Source organism: Pan paniscus, chromosome 8, assembly GCF_029289425.2.
Source record: "Pan paniscus chromosome 8, NHGRI_mPanPan1-v2.0_pri, whole genome shotgun sequence".
Taxonomy (NCBI): Eukaryota; Metazoa; Chordata; class Mammalia; order Primates; family Hominidae; genus Pan; species Pan paniscus.
In genome coordinates, this window is record NC_073257.2 from 134,774,808 (window position 1) to 134,802,210 (window position 27,403).

General features: G+C 37.1%; 1 protein-coding gene across 1 annotated transcript; it reads right to left on the reverse strand.

The window, feature by feature from the left end:
* C8H10orf88 (chromosome 8 C10orf88 homolog) lies at positions 1 to 27,129 on the reverse strand. The gene is made up of 6 exons (XM_003846200.7): positions 23,101 to 27,129; positions 21,910 to 22,113; positions 21,035 to 21,107; positions 17,709 to 17,915; positions 6,819 to 7,273; positions 1 to 1,762 (listed from the first exon to the last, which is right to left on the reverse strand). Exons 1-6 carry the CDS (start codon positions 23,262 to 23,264, stop codon positions 1,528 to 1,530), a joined length of 1,338 nt encoding a protein of 445 aa, XP_003846248.4. The 5' UTR covers positions 23,265 to 27,129; the 3' UTR covers positions 1 to 1,527.
* Between the last annotated feature and the right edge of the window lie 274 nt (positions 27,130 to 27,403).

Below are 27,403 nucleotides of genomic sequence, written 5' to 3' on the forward strand. Positions count from 1 at the left end.
AAGAGTGACAAACAGTGCAGGTTTTATTCAATTGCCACTGAATTGAGAAGCAGGAGTATGGCTCACAAATCAACTTTTCAACTAATGAGGAGTGAGGGGGTTAAAATATAATTTTTCCAATAAAGGTGTTTCACATTAAAGCAAAGGGAGGAACATTCATGGATTTTTCAGAAATGGGCAGTGAACTTCCTAAAACCAGAGTGCTGCCTTCCTTTTTGTCCTTCCATGGCTTCTTCTGGTCACTGTCATGGCGACTGTCAACTGTCATGGAGCTGGCGGGAGCGTCATTTAGCACAGAAATAAGATTATAAAAAGGCTGAGGTCTTTTTAAAGTCGTTTGGTCAGCTATTGTGGTTGTAACCAGTCTCCTCTGGACTGGTTACAAAAGGAACTTTTCATCACAGGCATCCTGTTTCTTAAAGATAAGCAGAGTTAGGGCAGGGTAAAAATTCAGCTATGTCACGCAGGAATTACATCAGGTAACATTTTTAAAGAAGAAATTTGCCAAAATATTACATGAGTATGAGATACCCTTTTTCTAAAAAGTAAGACATTTGAAGTAAAGATTAGTTGAAATAAAACAGTTCTACTAACTAAAGACAAGTAGTTCCCAGAGCAGGTGCATTTATTTTTATATGCAAATATATCACCCTTCAATGCATATACAATAGTTATAAGATCTGAAAACTAAGTCTATCAGAGAGAATTGCAATCCCTTGACTCATATGTGTTCATCCTTCCATGGAGAGCCTCATTATTTCATACAATAAACATGCCAGAAAAGGATTCTGGGGAGAAAACCTGTATCAGCTCAAAAGGAGAGGTTTTCTTATACTGTCTGGGGTTACTGAGGTCAAACAAGACGACTGCATCTGTTTTACAGGAAAAATCAAATCCAAAGTACTAATCGTAACAAGGACTAGGCTAGTTCTGATGTTTACTTTCCTACCTACAGCTACTCTGTAATAAAACAAATAATATTAACAGCCCCAGAGTGAACTAAGTTTACACATGCCAAATATCACATCTTATTCATTATCTCACACAAGCAATACACAATGTAAATTGTTAATCTGAATTAAAGGCTCCAAGTCTTAAGTATCCAATTTTCCAAGATAATTAGAAAAAGAAAAAAAAATCAAATACTCTAAGCATTATTTTTCATACTTCTGAGACTATAAGATCTTTGTATAAATAAAAATTATACTTAAACACATATACAATACAAACTAATGAACTGTATTAGAAGTCCTCAAGCATTTTAAACTCTTCACACAAGTATACATACATTTCTGTAAGACTGAAAAATATCGTGAGCAAAAATAATTTGACTGTATCATATTAACTCAGTGTACAGTACTGGATTTAAAATAACAAGTGTAGTAAAAACGAAAACTGAGGTCACTTTGTGTAAGACAACGATCCCTCAAAGGACATTAAATACTTGCTTTTTATAAATATTTTTGGGTTTTGGCTTTGTAATAAATATGTAATAAATATCTGCAGTACACTGTTTATGTTGAGAGCTTATCTTTCTCCATTTGAAAGTCTTTCTCCAGAGTCATAATGTCTTAGAGGTATCCCAGTGGGCGGGGAGTTAGGATTTTGCAGCAAATCCATTAACAAAGCAATCTTATCATCAATGTGCTCCTGGAGTTCATGTATTCGCTGATCAATGTAATCCATAAGTTTCTTTTCCATCAGTTCCATATTTTTAGAAAGAATCTTTTCCAAGTAGGAGCAAATAGGTTGCTCTTCCATTCTAAAAATACATTTTTAAAAATGTGTAAATTTTCCCTAATAACAATAACAACCAAGCTTATAAAACAAGCAGCCAACATATATTGCTGAGATTTGTCTCCACAACTGTGCTCTGTCTTCTTACAATGCATTTCTAGGTTCTAATACACATCCACAATAGGCAACCACAGCCCTAAATGCCGAACACATTATTAATTCTTTTTTAGTATACAATTGAACAGAAATGTAAAAGTGAAAAGGAACCCTCAAAGAGCAAGTCTTTAGAAAGGGTCTTTTTGATTTTGAGGTCCAAATCAAAACTGATCCGGCCCAATTTTCTTCTAAAGTCAACATGTATATTTTCAAATACTTCCCCAATCAACTCTATAAAGTTTTTCTTCCTTCATACAAACAACCTTACTAAACTACTGGAAGGTTCTTTTTTTTAACCTGATATAAAAACACTTCAGAATTTAACTAGAATGGGCAAACTATCAAAATAAATAAAAAGCACACCAATTTCTAATGTTCACAATAAACATTAGAACAGTAAGTCTCAGGGCAGGCACAGTGGCTTACGCCTGTAATCCCAGCACTTTGGGAGGCTGAGGTGAGTGGATCACTTGAGGTCAGGAGTTCGAGACCAGCCTGGCCAACATGGTGAAACTCTTGTCTCTTACTAAAAGTACAAAAATTAGCTGGGTATGGTGGTGGGCGCCTGTAGTCCCAGCTACCTGGGAGGACTGCTTGAACCCGGGAGACAGAGGCTGCAGTGAGCTGAGATTGCGCAACTGCACTCCAGCCTGGGTGATAAAACAAGACTCCGTCTCAAAACAAGAACAGTAACTCTCAGAATGTGGTCCACAGAACCTTGGGGTCTCCACGATTCTTTTGGGAATTCACTGAAGTCAGAAGTATGTTTATACTAAGATGTTATTTGACTTTTTCATCCTCATACTCATGAATTTTCCAGAGGCTACAAAATCTGTTATTGCCCTGCTGACTAACAGAATCTGTAGTTGTGTATTCTTCTTTCCTAAAATTTCAAAGTAGTAGAGATTTAGTGTATAACTATATGCTTTTTCAGAGATTAATCCACTCTGTTCTCAGTATTCCTACTGTGCTTTTACTAGCTATATTTCACTATACATGCCATAATTCAATATACATGATAATGCAGCCAAAAGCTATTATGTATAGATTCATGTACATTTAAAATAATACTATTCTCAATAAAATTTTAAAAGAAAATCTGGCTTTTTTTCATAAAGACTGTTATTTATGTTAATATACAGTGGGTTTATTGTTATTTTTAAACAAATATTTTTATGTAGCCTACATAAGTTTATTGGAGTCCTCAATTATTTTTAAGATTGTAAAGACCAAAAGTCTGAGAGCCACTACTCTAGAATACACCAAAGAGAGTTTTTAAGAAACTCCTTATTTTGAAATAATTATGGATTCACAGGAAGTTGCAAAGATATTAGTTTCTCAGTACCCTTTATCCAATCCTCCCAATGGTCACATCTTATCTACCTGTAATCCAATATCAAAACCAGGAAATTGATATTAATATCATGTGTGTGTATAGTTCTATGCCATTTTATCCCATGTACACATATTTATTTAAACACCACCATAATCAAAAGGCAGAAATATTCTTTAACTACAATGATCTCCTTCCTGCTACCCCTCTATTGTCATACCTACTCCCCTAAAGTCTTCTTTCCCTAATACCTGGTAACCATCAATATGTTGTTCATCTCTACAGTTTTATTATTTTGAAAATATTATAAAATGAGATCATACAGTATGTGACCTTTTGAGATTCTCTTTTGTCACTCAGCAAAATGCCTTTGAGAGATGTCCAAGTTGTTTTTTACTGCTCATCAGCATTGCATGATAAGGAGGTACCACAGTTTAACCATTCACCTATTGCTAAGACATTTTAGTTGGGACTTTTGGGATATTACAAAGAAAGCTTCTATTAATAACTGTGTACAAGTTTCTGTGTGGACCTGAGCTTTCATTTCTCTGGGATGTCCAGGAGTATAATTGCTGGGTTGTACGGTAACTGTATGTTTAGTTTTTAAGATATTGCCAAAATATTTTTTAGAGTGACTGTACCATTTTATATTCCTACCAACAATGTAAGAGAGATCCAGTTCCCAAACATCTTTGTCAGCATTTGGTATTGTTACCATTTTTAAATTTTAGCCATCCAAATATGTAGTGATATACTGTGGTTTTAATATGCATTTCCCTAATAGTCATTAAGTCAATGTTGATCAACTTTCCTTGTGCTTATTTGCTATTTGTATATCCTGTCTGTTGAAATGACTATTCTTTTGCCCATGGTTTAAATTGGATTGGTAGGTTTTATTTTTATTTTCTTTTAACATAGAGTTTTGAGAGTTCTTTATGTACTTCAGATACAGGTCATTTGCTGGATTTCTAATTTGCAAAGAATTTCTCCCAGTCTGTATTTTAATTCCCCTAACAGGGTCTTTCATAAACAAAAGTTTTACATTTTGATGGGGCCCAATATATCAGTTTTTTACTTTATGGATCATGCTTTTGATGTCATATCTGAGAACTCATTTCCTAGTCCTAGGTCCCTAGAGTTTCTCCTGTAGAAAAGCTTTATAGTTTTATATTTTACATTTTAGTCTACAAGTAATTTTGTGTTAATTTTTGCATAAAGTATAAGATTTAAGTCACAATTCACTTTTTGCCTGTGGATATCCAACTGCTCCAGCACAGGTTAAAAAGACAATTCTACCTGTATTGAATTATTTTTGCATTGTCAAACGTCAGTTGGTGTACTTGTGCAGAGTTATTTCTGTGCTATCCATCTATAAGTCTATGCCTCTGACAATAACACAGTCTTGAATACTGTGGCTATGTCTTGAAATCAAGTAGTGATTTCTCTTACACTTTTTCAAAATTTTTTATAGTTCCTTTATTTTTCCATTTTAAAAAAGTCTCCATTTCTAAATTTTAGAATCATCTCATTCATATTTATAAAAAATCATGCTCGATTTTTCATAGGAATTGCATTAAATTTATATATCAACTAGGAGAGAATTGACGTTTTTACTATGCTGTGTCTTCAAATCCATGAATATGGTATGTCTCTCCAGTTTTTAGGGCTTTTCTTTTCCTTTGTCAGTATTTTATAATTTTCATTTCATATATCCTGTATATATTTTGTTAGGTTTATAAATTTTTTCATATATTTTATAAGTATTTTTATAGATTTACATATTTTACATATATTTACATGCATTTTTGTGTATTTTAATTTGGGGTGGCAATCTAGTTTGGTGTCAGGCTAATACTGACTTCACAGAATGAGTTGGAACATCTTCCCTCCTCTTCTAGTTTTTAAAAGCATGTAAAATTGATGTTTTTTAAATGTTCAGTGGAAACCTTCAGTGTAGCCATCTGGGCCTGGATATTTCTTTTTCATGAGCTTTCCAATCATTAATCAAATATTTTTAGTGGTTATAGGACTATTTTATTACTTATTTCATGTTGGCTGAGTTTGGTTGGTAGTTTGTGGTTTTGGGGAAATTAATCCATTTCTCCTAAGTTGTCAAATTTATGAGCATAAATTTGTTTGTAATATTCCCTCCCTTGTTATCTTTTAATGGCCTTAGGATCAGCAGTGACATCTCATTACATTCCAGATACTGATGATTGCATCTTCTCTCTTTTTATCTTTTGATAGTCTTGTTAGAAGTGTATCAATTTTATTGAAATTTTCAAAGAACTGGCTTTTGGCTTCATTGATTTTGTTTGCTTGTTTTCAGTTACACTGATTTCTGTTATTATTTCCTTCTTTCTGCTTGCTTTAAGTTCAGTTTGCTTGGTTTTAAAATTGTAAATTCAATTTCTTTAATGGTTACAGGACTATTCAGATTATTTTATTTTGGTTGAGTTGTAGTTTTACGCTACTGATTTGAGAATAATCCTCTTTTCTAATGTAATCATTGAGTGCTATAAATATCCTTATCAATACTTCTTTAACTGCATCCCACAAATTTTGATGTGTTGTATTTTCATTCATTTCTGTGTAATACGTTTAATTTCTGTCAAGACTTTTTCTTGAACCATAAATTTAAGAATGCTGTGTAATTCCCAAAAATCTGGAAATTTTGTTGTCTTTTATTGGTTTCTAGTTAGATTCATTTATGGTCAGAAAACACACATTGTATTATTTCAATCCTCTTGAATTTGGTCAGATTTGCTTTGTGACTCAAGATATAATCTATCTTTGCAAATCTTCCATAGATGCTTGAAAAAAGTGTATATTCTGCTATTGTTGGTAGAGTTCTCTATAAATGTCAACTCAATCCTGTTGGTTGGTGGTGGTGTTTAGTTACAAAATAATCCAACTACCTCATTTTCAAATAAAATCTCTTAGGCTAAAGAATACTAAACAGTGTGGCAACATGTTTAAGCCAAAACCACACCTAGAGTCCTGAATTCTAGTCTAGAACACCATTTTGACATACTATATCTACTTAAGCAATTAGGAACATAATACTTAGCTATCTCTTAATCAAATATGTACTGCCAAAATAAGGGATTAAGAGACTGGGGATAATAGCCTGTAAACTACAAGTGATTATTATCCTAATATAGTTTTTTAATAATCAGGAATTTGCCTAGACCAAACATAATCTTCAAGGAAAATGTCACAATGACATGCTTAACATACCCAGGCACAAAATAGTACAAATACATAAAAACAACATAAAGATTATGATTCCCACAGCTCCTTTCCATTCATGCAAATCACTTTCTATTCCAACTGTGAACTAATACTTGTGACCCTTCCACAAAATGCCTGGGAAGTGTGCAACACCTCCAGTTATAGGGACTTCTTTCAAAGTAATCCATTCTACTCTGCAGTTATCCCCTTTAAGTGTATTAATGGTAAAATGTAAAAGTTGCTAAAATTTTCTCTGGAAACAAATTTTAGGCAGTACTCATTGAGACAAATCTGTTTCCTTTCATCTGATTCTTCCACCTACCAAATCGAAACTCATATGTCTTAAAATAATACTTACCCAACACCAAGAATGCGTTCACCATGCTTGGTGATGCTTTCCTGACACTCGGTCTTATTTCCCACATGGAGATGATTAACTTGACTACATAAATTCTGGAGAAAAGGCAGCAACTCGGAGTTGGGTATATTTGAGTTGTCACTTGCTTTCTTTGGTAAGAAAGAGGCCATTGCATTTTTAAAATCATTTTCAAGAAAGGAATGGTTTTGAGGCATAATTTTACACTCATCAAGCTTGGTAGAATTCTCTCCACCAGGCAGTTGTGTACTTTTATCAATGTAAGTTTGTAAGTTTTCAGTCACGTTCCCAGATGTCAATCCAGTTCTAAAAGGAAAAGGTGTGGAGGATGACTTGTCTAAGTTTCCTAAGGTAGATGAGGATTGTAGTCCAATCATATGCTTGTATCCAGAATTGCCCAACACCAACTGAAGCTGCTCTCCAATGGGAATACAATTCTAAACAAGGTAAACAAGTAAATGTTAATATTAATAACACTGACAGCTAACTTTTGGAGTAATTATTATGAGTCAGGCACTGTGCATTGTTTCATCCGATCCTCAAAACATCCTTATAAAGTAGGCCACTAATACTATCCCAATATTAAGCTGAGGAGACCAAGGCTAAAGGTACCTAGCCAAGGTAACCAGCCAGTAAGTGGCAGAATTGGAACATGAACGCAGGCCACTTAACTCCACAGTCATGACTTTCAATCATTTCATTGTAGTTTTTCCCAAAAGAAATTAAATAAATACTAGCATGAATAGTCAAACTGCACTGACAGTAATGTTCCACTACAAATGTCTCTTTATGATAATAAAATGTACTACTCTCAACTGAGTCACAAGAACTGGTAAGTTTCTTAAAATTCAATTATATCATTCCCAATTGTCAAAATATGGTAAGTTACTCACTTTCACCTAGTAATATCTTTTGCAATGAATTTTTCCTGGAAACTACACAGATAGGTATGCTATTTAAAGTTAGATGCTCTATGGGTACATCTGTCATATTTTCAATGACTGAAATTAGCTACTTCTGGCTGTGTTTGCTCTAAGAATTTCCAGGATAATGAGAGTTGTTGTGCAGCCTCAATTCAACTGGTTATGCAGTATTATTTCCTGAGAAGATTCTGGCTTACCTTGAAGGGATGATTACAATATCTCCCTTTTATGCTCTTTAATTTTTCCATTTGATAAAAGAAAATATCTCTAGCCTAAGTCTTAAGGCATATGGCTCCACTCTAAATTCAAAACATAAAAGTCTACTATAGATTCTTATCAGGGGATATCATCCCACACTTATTGCTGTTCAACAGCTGGTGAAACAGACTGAAAAAGCAATATGTAAATTAGCTGAAGAAACTCAGTTCATATACTTTTAGATATTCTAAAAAGTTATTACTAGACTAAGCCAGAACAACATTAATTTATTCAACAAATATTTACCAGGAATCTACTCTGTGCTAGTATTGTTTCAAGCACTGGAAATACAGCAGCGAACAAAATAAATTAAAATCCCTGACCTCACAGAGCCTATATGACAGGGGAACAAGGAGACACAAACTACAAAAGAAAAGAAGGAAAAAGGGGAAAGAAAAGAAAAAGAGAAAGTAAGAGAAAAAGAAGTGAAGAAGGAAGAAGAGAAAAAAGTAAAGAAAAGAAAAGAAAGAAAAAAATGTATCATGAAATGGAGATGGTGATAAATACTTTAGGGAAAAATAAAGTGAGAAAGGAGAATAATAAGGGCCAGGGAAGCTGGGGGAAGATTTGTAATGTCATGTCCCCATCTAACTTTTTACCAAACTGCACTTTGGAAAAGTGCTCTTTATAGAGAAATGTTAACCTACTGTAAGTTTATCTTGTTTTATAAAATGCAAGTTTTGAATAAACCTGAATATTTAAATATTCCTGGAATAAGATGAATTATGTAAAATTATATTTATAAAATGTTAACATTGGACAACTCCCCATAAGCTCAAAGAAAGTTACTCAGTCATAACAGGAAAGCCCATTTATTTCTCTATGACATTTCAAAACAAAATGTACAGTGGAAACCTACATTAAGAGTAATAATATTTACACTACAGTCAATGTCAAAAGTATGGGTGAATATTAAGTAGGCAGAACATTTAAACAGAAAAATCTAAATGTAAAGGTATTTGCTATGTAAATTTTTCCTTTCTGACATATAATATTCTGTTTATAAGAATTCACTGATTATGAAAATTAGTCATTGGTTAAGAATGTAAAATAGTATAGCAGTGATGAAAAACAGTATGGAGGCTCCTCAAAAAATTAAAAATAGAACTACCATATGATCTAACAATCCCACTTCTGGGCATATATCCAAAATAACTGAAACTGGGATCTCAAAAAGATTATCTGCACTCCCATGTTCACTGCAGCAGTACTCACAACCGCCAAGATACAGAAACAACCTAAATGTCCATTGACTGATGTATTGATAAAGAAAATGAAATGAAATATCATTGAATGAATATCATACAATGAAATACCATTCAGCCTTTGAGAAGAAGGATATTTTGTCATGTGACAATATGATCAATCTGGAAGACATGCTAAGTGAAATAAGCCAGGCACAGAAGAATAAATAATGGATGATTCCATTAACATGACATATCTAAAATAGTTAAACTCAGAAACAGAGAGTAGAATGGTGGTTGCTAGGAGATGGGGGGAAGGAGAAATGAATTGCTATTCATTAGGTATAAAGTTACAGCTTTACAAGATGAATCTGTTTTAGAGATCTTCTGTACAACAGTGTCTATAGTTAACACCACCATATTGTACATTTAAAAATTTGTTAAGAGGGTAGATCTCATGTTAAGTATTCTTACCACAATTTAAAAAAGGTCACATTTTCTGAGATGAGAGCTCTTTAGATGATCTTTTCTCTTTGGAATAAATATCAAGAAATTCAAATATGTCTACATGCCACTATAGAAAATGAAGAAATCTCAGGTGCCTGGTAGCTAATCGTTTATTTCTCTTTATGTGAGCCTCCACTGCTAACATGCTATTAAAAATTTTGAAGAAACTTAAATATCCATGAATAGGTAACTGCATAATATTCACAAACCATAGAAAGCTGTATTTATTGATATCCTTTCAAGTGAAAAATGTTCCTGAGCAACATATGCAGTATGAAAGCATTTAGAGAGAACTGTGTCCATATACTTACAAAGATATGTGTATGTGTGTATGTATAACTACATATATTCTGTATATATACAACAGAGATTTCTGAAAAAATAATAGTTTATCTTTAAATATATTGTAGGATTTAGGAAAGTATGAATTTCCTATACCTTTTTGCTTTTTAATTTTTTTGTATCACCTTTAATAATCAGAAAGAAATTAAATAATAAAGTCATTTTTATTTTGAAGGAGAAAAAAGCAAGAGTATAACTCCTAAATAACTGAATATGTTTTCTTTGAGAAAATGGGTCATATCCTTTCATTCAGATAACATTAAATGACAACCATATGCTACACCCTTTGATATAGAATTCCTATTCAAGAATTCTAAATTGCTAAAGCAAAAGCAAATCAAAGCCAGCAACCTGAACTTCAAATAGAAGGAAATAAAAAATAATCTTAATACTTATTGAGAAATCACAAAGGTTTGCATTGCATTTCAGACTCACAAAACTTGGCGTGTTGAACTTTAATCAAACTTTCGAGAAAACAAGTAATTCCAAGGCACAGGTAAGCCAGAGAGAAGCCAAAACATCTGAGGTCCTTCCTTTCCCCCAAGAGAAGTCCTGCCCAAACAACATGTGTGATCACACCACTTACACGGAAGGAGTTGATTTGGTCATGAAACATCCCCATTTTATGTGCAGAAAGTTACACAGCTTATATGACATTCTCTATGCCTTAGAATGTATAGATGCCTAGTTTGTCATCAATAAGCAATCCTAGAGAACCAGGTACATCCTGTAAGAATCACTCCATAAATAAGGACTTTTTTTACTAGGAAGGAAGTCTTCCATTAGCATGTTTAAAAGGACACAGAACTGTTTATCACCTTCTTTCTTCCCCAGGGTGTTCCAGAAATGTCCCTGCATTAGTGGTGAGAAGAAAGTAAGTTATAGTACAGTGTACATAGCAGTAACCCATGAGTGTTGGCTGAGGGTGGGGTGGCATGGGGGAGAGCCTTATGTGTTGCTACACGCATAAAAAAACTCTACAAGGATACACGCCAAACTGTTAGCTGTGTATCCTCTGGGGTATAGAATGACAGCTGGAAAACATTTTTAATTTTTACCTAACACTTCTGTATTGGTTAAAATTCATGGCAAAGAAAAATTATTTCTAAATAAAACCATAAAAATTTAAAGACACAGCCAAAATAAAAATACATCTAGTTTCATTTTTTCCTAAAGTCAAGATTTTAAAATAGAGATATCAGACAGTAAACTAATTAATATCCTCTAATCGTTACCAAAACAAACAATTGCTTCCTTTTTAAAATCGTCCATTAAAAGAGTTATTATCATGTAATCCAGCACATAAACAGAACCAAAGACAAAAACCACATGATTATCTCAATAGATGCAGAAAAGGCCTTTGACAAAATTCAACAACACTTCATGCTAAAAACTCTCAATAAATTAGGTATTGATAGGACATATCTCAAAATAATAAGAGCTATCTATGACAAACCCACAGCCAATATCATCCTGAATGGGCAAAAACTGGAAGCATTCCCTTTGAAAACTGGCACAAGATAGGGATGCCCTCTCTCACCACTCCTATTCAACATAGTGTTGGAAGTTCTGGCCAGGGCAATTAGGCAGGAGAAGGAAATAAAGGGTATTCAATTAGGAAAAGATGAAGTCAAATTGTCCCTGTTTGCAGATGACATGATTGTATATCTAGAAAACCCCACGGTCTCAGCCCAAAATCTCCTTAAGCTGATAAGCAACTTCAGCAAAGTCTCAGGATACAAAATCAATGTACAAAAATCACAAGCATTCTTATACACCAACAACAGACAAACAGAGAGCCAAATCATGAGTGAACTCCCATTCACAATTGCTTCAAAGAGAATAAAATACCTAGGAATCCAACTTACAAGGGATGTGAAGGACCTCTTCAAGGAGAACTACAAACCACTGCTCAGGGAAATAAAAGAGGATACAAACAAATGGAAGAACATTCCATGCTCATGGGTAGGAAGAATGAATATTGTGAAAATGGCCATACTGCCCAAGGTAATTTACAGATTCAATGCCATCCCCATCAAGCTACCAATGACTTTCTTCACAGAATTGGAAAAAAACACTTTAAAGTTCATATGGAACCAAAAAAGAGCCCGCATCGCCAAGTCAATCCTAAGCCAAAAGAACAAAGCTGGAGGCATCACGCTACCTGACTTCAAACTATACTACAAGGCTACAGTAACCAAAACAGCATGGTACTGGTACCAAAACAGAGATATAGATCAATGGAACAGAACAGAGCCCTCAGAAATAACGCCGCATATCTACAACTATCTGATTTTGACAAACCTGACAAAAAGAAGAAATGGGGAAAGGATTCCCTATTTAATAAATGGTGCTGGGAAAACTGGCTAGCCATATGTAGAAAGCTGAAACTGGATCCCTTCCTTACACCTTATACAAAAATCAATTCAAGATGGATTAAAGACTTAAACGTTAGACCTAAAACCATAAAAACCCTAGAAGAAAACCTAGGCATTACCATTCAGGACATAGGCATGGGCAAGGACTTCATGTCGAAAACACCAAAAGCAATGGCAACAAAAGCCAAAATTGACAAATGGGATCTAATTAAACTAAACAGCTTCTGCACAGCAAAAGAAACTACCATCAGAGTGAATAGGCAACCTACAAAATGGGAGAAAATTTTCGCAACCTACTCATCTGACAAAGGGCTAATATCCAGAATCTAAAATGAACTCAAACAAATTCACGAGAAAAAAACAAACAACCCCATCAAAAAGTGGGCAAAGGAAATGAACAGACACTTCTCAAAAGAAGACATTTATGCAGCCAAAAAACTCATGAAAAAATGCTCACCATCACTGGCCATCAGAGAAATGCAAATCAAAACCACAATGAGATACCATTTCACACCAGTTAGAATGGCAATCATTAAAAAGTCAGGAAACAACAGGTGCTGGAGAGGATGTGGAGAAATAGGAACACTTTTACACTGTTGGTGGGACTGTAAACTAGTTCAACCATTGTGGAAGTCAGTGTGGCGATTCCTCAGGGATCTAGAACTAGAAATACCATTTGACCCAGCCATCCCATTACTGGGTATATACCCAAAGGATTATAAATCATGCTGCTATAAAGACACATGCACACGTATGTTTATTGCGGCATTATTCACAATAGCAAAGACTTGGAACCAACCCAAATGTCCAACAATGATAGACTGGATTAAGAAAATATGGCACATATACACCATGGAATACTATGCAGCCATAAAAAATGTTGAGTTCATGTCCTTTGTAGGGACATGGATGAAATTGGAAACCATCATTCTCAGTAAACTATCACAAGAACAAAAAACCAAACACCGCATATTCTCACTCATAGGTGGGAATTGAACAATGAGAACACATAGACACAGGAAGGGGAACATCACACTCTGGGGCGTTGTGGGGTGGGGGGAGGGGGGAGGGATGGCATTGGGAGATATACTTAATGCTAGATGACGAGTTAGTGGGTGCAGTGCACCAGCATGGCACATGTATACATATGTAACGAACCTGCACATTGTACACATGTACCCTAAAACTTAAAGTATAATAATAATTTTTAAAAAAAGAGTTATTATCAAATCATAATGTACATAAAACTCACTTAGACATGACTGTTTAAAACACTGATTCCTGGACCCCATCCTCTGGGATTGAGTAGATAGTGAGGGCCAGGAATCTGCATTTTGGAGACCTTCCAAAGGATTCTGACACAGGTGTTCAATGGAGTGTACTTGAAAAAATACACTGCCCTAAATAAATTCTTAATAAAGCTCAAATCTCACAAGCTTTTCAAATTCCTTATTTATCTTCAATATTCCTTTACACAAGTATCTAATTTCCTCTTTATCTCTAAACTTGAAGAAAAAAAAACCTGTGTGCACTTGGTAACTCCACATCCCAAATACCCGGTTACTACCTAATCCCTCACAACTTCGTTTATGTCTCATCACTATTCAAACTTACTTCCTGAGGATCTCCAAGAAATAGCTGATCAATCCAATAGGTGTGTGTGTATATATATGTGTATATATATATGTATATAGATATATGCGTGTATATATACATATATATATATGTATGTATATATAGATATATGTATGTGTCACATTACAATGTTTTGGTCCACAATGGACCTACATATGACAGTGGCCCCATAATATTATAATGGAGCTAAAAAATTCCAGTCCCCAAGTGGTATCATAGTAACACATTACTCACATGTTTGTGGCAATGTTGGTGTAAACCAACCGATTGCACTGCCAGTCATATAAAAGTATAGCATGTACAATTATGTATACTGTATACTACTTAGTAATAATAATCAATGACTATGTTGCTGGTTTATGTATTTACTATACCATATTTTTAGTCTTAAAGTATATTCCTTCTGCTTATACGTTTTAAAAGTTCACTGTAAAACCACCTCAGGCAGGTCCTTCAGGAGGTCTTCCAGAAGAAGGCATTGTTATAAAAGATGACAGCTCCATGGGTATTACTGTCCCTGAAGACCTTCCAGTGGGACAAGATATGGAGGTGGGAGACAGTGATACTTATGATCCTGACCCTCTGTAGGCCTAGGGTAATGTGTATGTTTGTGTCTTTGTTTTAAGCAAAAAAGTTTAAAACTTAAAAAAAAATTAAATACAAAAAAAGCTTAATAGAAAAAGGATATAAAGAAACCAAATATATTTGTACAGCTATACAATGAGTTTGTGTTTTAAGCTCTTTACTACAAAAGAGTCAAAAAGTTTTTTAAAATTTAAGTATATAAAGTTAAAAAGTTACAATAGGCTGGGCATGGTGGTTCACGCCTGTAATCCCACCCAGTACTTTGGGAGGCCAAGGCAGGTGATCACCTGAGAACCTGGAGTTCGAGACCAGCCTGGCCAACATGGTGAAACACCGTATCTACTAAAAATAAAAAAATTAGTCTGGTGTGGTGGCATGTGCCTGTAATCCAGCTACTCGGGGGCCTGAGGTAGGAGAATCGCTTGAACCCAAGAGGCAGAGGTTGCAGTGAGCTGAGATCATACCACTGCACTCCAGCCCGGATGACAGAGGAAGACTCTGTCTCAAAAAATTAAAAAAAAAAAAAGTTACAATAAGCTAAGGTTAATTTATTATTGAAAAATAAAAAATGTTTAAAAAAATTTAGCATAGCCTAAATGTGCAGTGTTTATAAAGTCTACAGTAGTGTACAGTAATGTTCTAGGCCTTCATATTCAGTTACTGACTTACCTAGAGTAACTTCTAGTCCTTCAAGTTCAGTTCATGGTAAGTGCCCTATACAGGCGTGCCATTTTTCATCTTGTATGCTATATTTTTACAGTACCTCTTCTATGTTTAGATACACAAATCCTTACCATTATAACTGCCTAGAGTATTCCGTAAAGTAACATGCTATACAGGTTCGTAACCTAGGTATATAGTAGGCTATACGATCTAGGATTCTGCAAGTACATACCATGATGGTTTCATAACCATGAAATCCCCTAATCAGCTTTGTTCTCAGAACATATCCCCACTGTGAATTGATGCATGACTGTGTATAATACTTGGAGCCATAAACAAGACAGATAAGTCTTGTTTGCATGAAGCTTGTCCTTTAGTGAGATAGACATGCAACCAATACAAAAACAACAACAAAGTGGTCAAAAGGGCACTGATGAAACTGATACGGATTTGGAGGTACATGCTACTTTACACTGGTTGGCTAAGAAAGGTGTCATTAAAGATGTAACATTAAAATGAGATCTGAATAAGAAAAATGCAGATACAGAAGTATCACAGGGAGGGAGTTCTGGCCACAGAGAACAGTTATGAGTGCAAAGGTCTGCAGGTGGGAACATATCTAGTTATTTACGGAATACACATATCAGAATGTCTGGAGCAAGCTGCCCAAGGAAACATGGCAGGAGATGAGGTTGAGAAGGCAAGCAGGGCCTACATTTTAGAGATCAAGGTAAGGAATCACGATTAATTCCAAGTACAAAGGGAGGCAAGCAGTCAGGGGGCTTTGCACAGGAGAAGGATGAGATCCAATTATCCTTTGAGGTCATTCTCGGTACATTGTGGAGAATAGATTGCAGCAGGACAGGTGGGCCAGTTAGGAATCTCCTGAGGTATCCAGGTGAGAACATGGTGTGGGAGGAAGAAAAGTACACATTTCCATCTCTTTTGAAATTCTTCTTTCTGTGGTTTCCATAATCTTCAGCTCTCCTGGTTCTCTTAACTCAGCCCATATTATAATACTGGTACTACATTAATATTTGTGAACCACACAACATCTACAAGGAGTTCTTTACTTGCATTATTTATTTTAAATTTTCACATCAATTCTGTGATCCTTACAGTGTTATCATTTAGATTTTGTACATGAGGAATTCATATTGAAAAAAATATTAATCAACTTGCCATAGGATGCAGAACTAAGAAGAGGCAGGACAAGAGTTTGAAGTCACTTTACCTGACATCAAATCCTTTCTCTTGCTACTCTATCACACTGCTGCCTTCTATGTTTCTGGTTCCTTTTTCCTCTCCCTTCACCACCCTCCGTCAGCTACTGTGGGTACACCCCTAAACTTCCCTTCCAGCCACTGAAGGTTCATTCCATTTCTCCTAATCCTCTGTTTCCAGATGTTTGCAACATCCTTCCAGGGAATGTCTTATTCACAGCTAAAAGTCAATGTTCCCAAAATTAAATTCCTTTTTCCTCCAAGCATCCTCCTCCTTTGGGCTGCATTTATATTATTAGTATCACCATCTTCAAAGCCTCAATTTCATGTTTAACTTGATTTTTCTATCATAATACCAATATTAAGTTAGCTGTCAAGTCCCAATGGCTCCACCATTTTAGCATCATTTAGCATCCAGCATTATGTTACTACGTCCAATCTTAGACCTCATTCACTCTCATCTGGATGAGGGGAATAACGTGCAGCTCATCTTCTCCTTGTAGTCTCACTTTCCTCAGATTCACCTTACACTTGACAGTGGCTTAAAATTTCTTGAAACATAAGTCAAAAACATCTACAAATTTAAACCAGCATCCCAAGCTGTTTATGATCTAGCTGAAATCTACTTTAAACTTTGCCTATTACTTTTTTGCTTCAGAGAAATGAACTACTATTCATTTCCCAGCTCTATCAAATTCTTCTAGCACTGAAGATTTTATTCACCTTATTTTTTGTCTGAAATGGCCTTCTTCCAAATTTACTTGCCTAATCCCACCCTACATTTTAAAGGCCTAGATAAAATACCACTTCCTTTAGTGAGCCTTTCCTTAGTGTTTTCATCATTCCCCACTTACATGCTCCAGAATGTAAAAATTCTTAAAGACTACAGACTAACTGATCATCGTCGCACACTCAAAATTGCTCAAACCAGTGCCTTGTTTACTGCAAGAAAAAAATCTTGCTGAATGAATGAATGCATTTATAAAAAGTGTGAAAATGTGTAGTCAAAACACTTTGTAGAAGGGCAAATCTAAAAAATGTTAACTTCTATAAAACTAAAAGATAACAGTTAAATCAGTATGAAAGAAAAATTTTAAGTCACTACATTTCTTTACTAAAAGCAATGGTTTTGAAATCGTTAATGTTATCTGGAAAGAAATCCATTTCTACTTACCCGCTGCTGAAACCTAACCATATCCATCAACTGCTGAGCTCCAGGAGATAACTTTGACCCCATGGACTCCACTATGGTTTGGACCTTGTCAAGGTCTATCCTTGATCCTAGAGCAGGAGAGCTTGTTGAAGAATTTGCAAAAACTGATCTCATGTGTACCACAACTTTACTGATGAACACACACTGCCTTTCGCCAAAGGAGAGCAACTATTATAAAACAAAAGTTCCAGAAAAGAATGATATTAAAAACAATAATCATTTAATGTCACTTCTTGGTATGACCTAAACAAGAGTGAAGTATTCAAGAATCTAAAAATTAGCTTCAAGTATATTTTAAACTTTTCTCTAGACAGCAATAGTCAGGAAAAATTCCAATTTATCTTAAGGCTCAGATGAACTATTTAAATAAAAGAGTCCTTTCAAAAATTAAGACTTCACGTAAAACAACAAATGAGGTGATTAAATAAATGCTTACCTATTTAAAGAACTAAAAATAAACTATAGTAGTTCCTCTTTATCTGTGGAGAATGTGTTCTAAGACCTCCAGTGGCTCCCTGAAACTGCATATAGTACCAACCCCTATATTTTTTCCTATACATACATACCTATGATAAAGTTTAATATATAAATTAGGTATAGTAAGAGTTTAATAATAGAGTAATTTTGACAACATAATAAAAGTTATGTGAATGTGGTCTCCTCTCTCTAAATCTTACTGTGCAATACTTACCCTTCCTGTAATGACGTGACATGATAAAATGCCTATATAATGAGATGAAGCGAGGTGAATGACATAGGCATTGTAATACAGCATTAGGCTACTATTGACCTTCTGATGATACATTTGGCTAGTAAGTGGCTAATGGGCAGTAACATATACAGCAGGGACATACTAGACAAAAGGATGATTCATGTTCCAGACAGGACTGAGCAGGATGGCAGGAGATTCGATCACACTACTCTGAACGAAGCACAATTTAAAACTTATGAGTTGTTTATTTCTGAAATTTTCCATTTAATATTTTTGGACCTCAATTGACTGTGGGTAATGGAAACTGTGGAAAGTAAAACTGCAGATAAAGGGGAACTACTATATACCAATCTGAGACCTTAACATACCACAACTTGCTACTTAACACAAAATAAGGCTGTCCAGATGCTCATGCAAAATGTTTACTGAAATAAGTAAAATTCAATCCTTTCAAATTCAGAACTATAAGAGAATATCAAAATGATGTAATATAGCTTGCTGGATTACACATAGAAATGATGACTTCAAGGGTGATTTTCAAACTTGTTAAAGGACGCTCAATTAGTAAAGAACCACCTTGAAACCTATCTCTTCTGGCTTCTATCCCTGTAGTTTATCCAACATTTTATCCTGTCCATATTTCTGAAACAAGAGACATTTCATGTACGGTACAGACAACAGAGTAGCAAAATGGAAAGGGAATAGGCTTTAGAATCAGACAAACCTAAGTTTAAATTATGACTCTGGTACTTACAACCTGTGTGACCTTGGGCAAATGCTAAATCTGAGTCAGGATAAAAATGAGAGAAGACAGTAGCAATGATTTCACATAGTTGTTGTGAGGATTATATGTTAAAATTTCCAGTAGCTACCAGTAAGTAAGCGCTCAAAAACCTGTATAAGTAACCATTTTTTTATTTGAACTTTCATATACTATTGCCTCAGAACAAGCTTTCATATCAATCCTAGAGTTTCCCTGAAATAACCCTTTGCACTCCCATGTACCTCCATTGAACAGTTAAAAAAACATTCACCTTCAGAGAGACACACAGGTCCATATGTCAAACAAGGACGTAGGTCAATACAGACTCATGATCCAAGAACTCTTAAGTGTTGAACCAAAGATGTGACTGTCTTCAACATTTTAAGGAAACACCTTATTAACCTCCTACCTCTCAACCTCTCTATTATCCCCCTTTCTCTTTTTAACCCCATAGCCTTTTTCACCATTAAATATAGTATTTATTTTACTCATTGAGTCTCCTTATTGTCTGTCTTGCCCACTAGAATACAAGCAACATAAGTTCAGGCATTTCAGTTTATTTTCTTATTGCTAATTCCTAAATGACTGGTATAGTACCTGACATTAAGAGGCACTCAAATCTTTGTTGAATGAAGAAATTACTTTATTCAAATGGTTTTAGAAGCTATTTAATATATACTATCCAAAACAACATCTTGGGATAAATAGTCCTATGAGTTTGCTATCTGCCTGTAAAAATCACTTATTTTTTCTTATTGTAAAAATAGGTTTCATTCTTCTATAAGTAATGATAATAAGTACAGAATTTTAGAGATAAAAAGAATCCAAAAATTTTCTTCAGTTCTCTAATTTTACCCATGAGATAGGTCCAAAATCTGCCCAAGACTAATCCACTAGTCAGGACAGAACTGAATTAGCATTCAGGGCTTAAGACTTCCAACCCATTACCTTATCCCTAGACTCTGAAGACATAACTAACAGTTACCTTAACAATATTTTTCATGCTGAAGACAACAGTCCAATCCCTTTAACTTATTGGTTCTCTTGCTTGAAACTTCTCTAATTTTGTTCTTTTATAAATGGGGCCAAAACTGCTTATGGGTTTTTGCCATCACAGTTTATATAGTTTTTAAAAATGTTTTTTGCTCAATTTCCCAACACTTCAAAATACACAGCACTACTATATTAACAATACATTATCCAAGGTTAATAAATAGTCAAATTTTATTTTTATTATTTTTTTAGTGAGATGGGGTTTCACTCTGTTGCCCAGGTTGGTCTTGAACTCCTGGGCTTGAGCAATCCTCCCACCTCAGCCTCCTGAGTAACTGAGATTATAAACATGTACCACTGCATGTGGCTCATGGTTAAATTTTAAGAGAAAAAGTCTGCTCACTGGTCACCGGGTGAAAAATTAAAAAAAAAAATTTTTTTTTTTAATTCAATGTTAAAAAGGGCTGATAATTTTTTAGAAAAGTAATTTCTTTGTACATGTTTACTAAGTATTTCTGAGCCTCATCTCTACTAAAAATTTAAAAAATTTGCCAGGCATGGTGCTGTATGCCTGTAGTCCCAGCTACTTGGGAGGCTGAGGTAGGAAGTTAGCTTGAGCTGGGAGATGACGTTGCAGTGAGCCATGATTGTCCCACTGCACTCCAGCCTGGGCAACAGAGCAAGATACTGTCTTGAAAAGAAAAAAAAAAAGCAAGCAAGCAAGTTGGACTAATTGTATTACTAATCCAAAAGAAAACAAGCATACACAGAGTACAAAAACAACTTACTTGTCAAATTAGTTTACAACTGACAACTTACCTTTATTTTACAAGCATGTGTGGAGGACTCCAATTTTAGATTTTTTTTATACAAAATGATCTTTTCATGTTCACTAAAAATAAAAAAAGAATTAATTTTTTTACTTACATATATTGTCACTTTTAATAGTTACACTTAAACATAAATGTTTCCAGAACAATATTGAAATCCTAAGATTCAGTTTTCCTGGTGAGGCATGAAGAGTAGGGCTCCATTACTGAAGCACACTGCCTATGATTACATCTACCACTCACTAGGCTCAATGAGAAAATTACATTATATAACATATGTACAACCATGTAGCCAGACTGTATTTTAAAGCTCAATAAACACAGCAATTGTTTCCAACATGCAGGATATAAAACAGTTCATATTTTGGGTTAAAGACAGATTGGGGAAAAATCTTCGTAAGAAAAAAAATCACAAGTTGCGTTACAGGTTAATAAATAGGTTTATGTAGCACAGTCTTAGATCCCTCCACCATTTCTAATAGGCTTCCAAGAAGAAAATGTATTCAAAGTTCCAGACTGACTACCAAATTAACTTTCGGAAGACAGACTGCTGTGAGTTTAAGGAAAGAGACACACTTCTCAAAATTTCATTCTAATAAAACTCTTCCACTAACTAGCTATGACCTCCTACCAATTCACCTTGATTGTTAGTTCTAAATTTCAACATTTATAAAAATAACTAGGCTGATCTACACTGTCTTTTAAGATCTCTAAAGTTGTAAACTTCTATGCCTACTGGCACATTTTTATCTTCTCTCCCATAACATATGGTATCAATATCAGAGAATCAATAATTACTGCAAAAAGTGAGAAAAATCAAAACACTAATTCAGAAGAACACTTTCCTGTGTACAAGTCACACACCTGTCATCCAGGACAGTACAAACATTCTTGCCCCTACTGGTTCCACAGTACTCCTCTCCTAAGTACACTTCCATATTTCTTGCTGAACTTAAAATGCCAATAGAAGCGATTTCTTCACCTCCATCAGGGCCACACCTCAGGTAAAGGAAGCAGGGGTTTTCATCTTTGTTGTTGAGGTTTCTCTTCAAAATCACCAGATCCTGACTGAGAAGAAAATTGGCGAAAATATCACAGTATAGTTCTCTGAACATGACTCTTCTTTTTTTTTTGAGACGGAGTCTGGCTCTGTCGCCCAGGCTGGAGTGCAGTGGCGCCATCTCGGCTCACTGCAAGCTCCGCCTTCCGGGTTCACGCCATTCTCCTGCCTCAGCCTCCCAAGTAGCTGGGACTACAGGCACCCGCCACCGCGCCCGGCTAATTTTTTGTATTTTTCGTAGAGACGGGGTTTCGCCGTGTTAGCCAGGATGGTCTTGATCTCCTGACCTTGTGATCCGCCCGCCTCGGCCTCCCAAAGTGCTGGGATTACAGGTGTGAGCCACCGTGCCCGGCCGGGGCTTCTTTCTTCTAACTCACTTCCACTTGCCCTTGAGGTCCAAGCACCTTCCCAAGCATCCAAGAAGCGCTCAACACAGAATTCATACGGAAATGAAGGTGTCACACATCAGGGCTTTCCCAAACTCTGTTTTTTCCTCAATCATCAACATTCTACTCAATCCCCTGCAATTGACTCTCGGATAATTACATAAATCACTGGGCACCTACTGGGTGCAGGGCACAATGAAAGACAAAAGTGTCTCTTTTTAGAAATTAAGTCGACAGCGATCATCTATAGCTGGACTTTTTACACAGCCTGTTTTGGTGGACAGGAGGTGGCTTGTTTGAGGGTAGATGGGCGGACTGACTTTGACAGCAGCCCTGAGGAGCTGTCACGCCTGATGGGGACGTTTATGAAATTCCGAGTCCGGGTCACCTTCCCCCGCTCACGCCCAGGAGCCTCGGCCCCTTCCCGGCCGGACCCACCCCGCCTCCGCCCACCCCGGACGACCTCGCAGCTCCCCTCCCCAACTAGAGACCCGGTACCAACTGCTCTCCCGGATCCCGGGCTCAGACCCTCTCGCCTCCCCTCACAGCTCCCCGAGAAGCGCGGCAGTTGCCGAGCGTAGCGACCCCGTCCCCGTCGGCCCGGCGCACCCTGGAGCAGGCTGTGCCAGCAGCTCCTCCCAGTCGAAGTCACCGGGGCCGAGACCGGCCCGGGTGAGGAGGAGGCTGTGGGTCAGGACCCCGCCTGCAACATCCCAAGAAGAGGCCAGCCTGGGGCGGCGGGTGAGGCCCCCGTCCTCGGTCCGCGTCTCCATTCCGCCGCCGCCTTCAGTCAGGCCAGCCCAGCCCCGGAACCTCTCTTCCAGTGCTTGAATTTCCGCCGGTACAGCGTGGAAGTGGGCAGGCAAAGCGACTTCCGGCTCACTCCGCTTCAAGTACCCGCCGCTTCTTGCTTTGGTGGGGAGAGCAGGCACCAGAGACACGCATGCGCCTGTGCCAGCCGGCCTCAGGCGCGGCGTTCAAAGTGTGCGGGGAGGAGGTCGAGAGCGGAGCATGCGCACTGGCAGACCCTTGCTCTTTCGCTGGAGACTATGCGCAGGCGCGGTGCACTGCGCGCCGGCACGAGGGTGTTTTCGACGTTGGTTGTGGGGAAACAGCAAGCGGCGTGGACGACCGTTGCTGAGCTGGTGTGGAACGTCTGTGATCAGGTAGGTGTAGTCTCGTCGCTCTACGCTGCGTGCAAGACCGACTCCTGACCTCGTTCTTTCCCGAGGGGACGCCAGGGCCTTTTCTGCTTCCACTCCGTCGGATCTGCAGCATTTGTGGCAGCTAGCGCGGCGGACGCGCTGCCGATTCGGGTTATTTTTACTCCGAATTCTCCTAGCCTCCCTCACACATATTCTCGCTTTAGAGGGGGGCTGAAGCGGATGATGGGGTTTTGGGGTTGAAGGGCATCTGTGATGGGCATTGAGCCACGCTGGCCCTCGCCGGGTGCTGTCTCAGCTGACGCCCCCTGACCCCATGTGCAACCCTCGGGCCGCAGGAACCCGGGCATCCAGGGCTGGACGCTCTAGGTGACAGAAATTTGAAATGCAAGAAAGACCCAGAGACCGAAGGCAGGGGCTGCCCCATGAGATCACTCCTCATGGCACTGGAAACAGCGAGTGGAAAGGGGGGTCTCAGGACTCTGTTGAAGTAGAATATGAACTCAGTCTTGAAGGAACTTAAGGCTACGGATGCAGAACAGTGGGAGCAGATGGAACTTTCTAGATGCCCCACGGGATGGGACTGTATATAGTGTGCCCCCTCATCCTCCTCCTGTAGAGGCTTGTGCAGATTATTTTTCTGTCTTTTGAAAAAAGCAAACTCTGAAATTCCACTTGTCTATAATCTAGAGTTCCAAAGTTGTGTTTAAGGTGGTATCCTCTCTAGGAAATAACGTTTTTGCTCACCCATACTCTAATTTTCTTTCAGAGCTGTCTATTCTGGGTTCATGACTCAGTGCACATTACTTTAATCTTTTTGCTTATGTTTTCATTTGAGTTTATGTACTAGGACTTGTGCCCTCTGGCTAAAAATGAGAATAGAGTAAACTTTGCATTCTGTTCACCTGTGTCAAAGCAAGAAAAATGATGACCAAATGTATTTTTCTGTAAGTAATCACCAGAATGTACGTATGGTAGGTGAATTCACCAAGACTGGAAGAGAGAAATGTCACCAAAGGTCTGTCATAGCAGAATTGTAAAGTCCTCGTTTGCAAAGATTTTTTAATATTTCAGACTCATTTTAAGTTGTCCTTGTCATTATTTTTGTCCTGTATGTCCTGCTTCCTGTGGTCGTAAGTTAACTTTGATCCACATTAATACATGTGGACAATCCGAAGGAAAATAGGCTCTTCAGAAACTAATCTGCAATTTCATGAGCAATATCAATATTATAAACTGGATTTTGACTTCCTTAAATAAAGCTGAATGTCCAGGAATCAGAAAACAAAAGATTCCTATGGTCTATCCTTTCCTTTATTTCCATACAGCCAATAAACCACCAAGTCTTCATTTTCTTAAAGAAAAATTTTCCTATCTCTGCTTCTTCTGTTTCCAAGCACTAGCTTTATCTGAACAATTCCAGGAGTTTCTGTCAGTAGCTTTCATTTTGATTCCTTCCATTTCAGTCTTTGCACTGCCCTCTTCTCCTTCTGGTGATCAATGTTCCTGACTGAATCAACAACTTCACTCCTTAGCATAGCATGTGGAGTCCTTTGTACTTTGAACCCTGCCTACCTTCCAGTTTCCTCTACCTAGAATGCCATTTTTTTCAATAGTAGGAAAAATCCGATTTATCATGCGAAACCAAGCTTACTTCATCCTGCTACAGAATTAAACAAATTCCTCTGTGCTACACTTACCACTTTTTTAGGTAGTATAATTCTCCTTTGATGTCAGACTTTGCCAGTTTATATATCTGTGTTCCCTACTATCTGCATGCTTGCTGAGATTAGGCATTATGTTGAGTACAGGTTTGTTGTATGGAATTGATAGGTTGGTGACAGCTTTTATCACATAAACTAAGAGCAGCAGAAAAAGGAAAATTAGTACATTCAATCTTAAGCTTTTTTCCAAAGCCAGGATGGTTATGGTTCAAAGCTGACTTCAATCTTAATATGATACATTATTCTTGTCATGAATTACAAGTGAGTTTTTTGCTTTACTTTTCTCTTTGAAATAAATCAGAAAATATAGTTGGTGATATGGTTGGCTGTGTCCCCACCCAAATGTCATCTTGAATTGTGGCTCCCATAATTCCCACTTGTTGTGGGAGGGACCCCGTGGGAGATAACTGAATGGTGGGGGCAGTTTCCCCCATACTGTTCTCGTGGTAGTGAATAAGTCTTGGGAGATCTGATGGTTTAATAAGGGAAGCGCCTTTCGCTTTGCTCTCATTCTCTCTTTCCTCTGCCTTGCTCTTCTGCCATGATTGTGAGGCCTCCCCAACCAACCACATGGAACTGTGAGTCCATTAAACCTTGTCTTTATAAATTACCCAGTATCAGGTATGTCTTTATCAGCAGCGTGAAGATGGCTAATACAGTTGGAAATTTCCCAGCAGTAGTGATATGCAAGAACTCAATATTTAGGAGCATATTTCAAATCTGTTTTCAGAATATGAGCCAACGCACATTTGAAAGGTACATTTTAGAAAAAAGTAACTAAGGGTACTAATTTTCTTGAGCACATTCATTTAGTAATGCCACAGTTTAAATGTTTTGACTATCTTAAGTAGATTGAGTTCTTACTATATATGCCCTGCCTTTTACACAGGAGTATACTTCCCAGCAAGGTGGTTATAGGAACTTAACTTCCTTCTCAGGACCACTTGAGTTGTACCTTCTCTCCTCCTTTCCCTCTCTTCTGGTCCTTGCAGGTCCCACAGTTGCCAGGAATTCCTTCTCACCCTGCCTCAATACAGGGCCTGCAATTAACAGAGGAGTGGAAAAGAACAACCTTCCTATCTTTTTCTCCCAACTTCATTTATAGCTGCTTTCTACCTCATTTTAACTAGAACCTCTGTTCTAGTTAGAAACATTGTTTAGACTGTATATCATTTTCAATACAACCTTTCTGAGGAAATGTAGAAATGCTGCAGAGGCTCTCGAACTAGAGCTGAACCTGTGCCCACATCCATGATTATCACCTGTATGACGCTTTCTTATCCTAAAACTCTTATGCAATAGTCTATGGCCATACCACCCTGAACATGCCCAATCTTGTCTAAAACTGTTATGCAATAAAGGGTTAACTCAGGAAGTCTGGGAGGTTCAAACCCTGCAGCTTCCAAAGAAGTTGGCTCTTGACCAGCTCTGGGAAGATGACTGCTAACCTATTGGAATGTCCTGCCTGATAAGAGTGTCTTTGTATACCTAGCTAGCTTATATCAACAGTGTGATTTATATAGTAAGGCCACACTTGAGCCACACTCTATCAGTTTGATCTCTGGAGCTCAATTTTAAATAATTATTTTAAATTAAATAAATAATACTCTATACCTATCTATACAAAGAAAGGTTTTTCGGGGTGAGGTAGGTGGGAATCACATAACCATATCTTGCTGCTAACTGTGGGCTTTATAACAGAGTTCCTTAACACTTCAGTTTCAGAACCCTTTTACACCTTTATAGCTTTCTAATTAAAAAATCAACAACATTGTTCTTGAGTCTGTAGTAACGTACACTAATAGGAATGAGTACTTAAAGAGTGGATTGAAAAGATAACCACTGGGTCCCTCCCACAACAAGTGGGAATTATGGGAGCTACAATTCAAGATGACATTTGGGTGGGGACACAGCCAAACCATATCACCAACTATATTTTATGGTTTATTTAAAAGGGGAAAAGGAAAAATCCACTCCAGCTTCAGGACACCTGGCTTAAAATAAACTTTCTTAATGGACCCATTT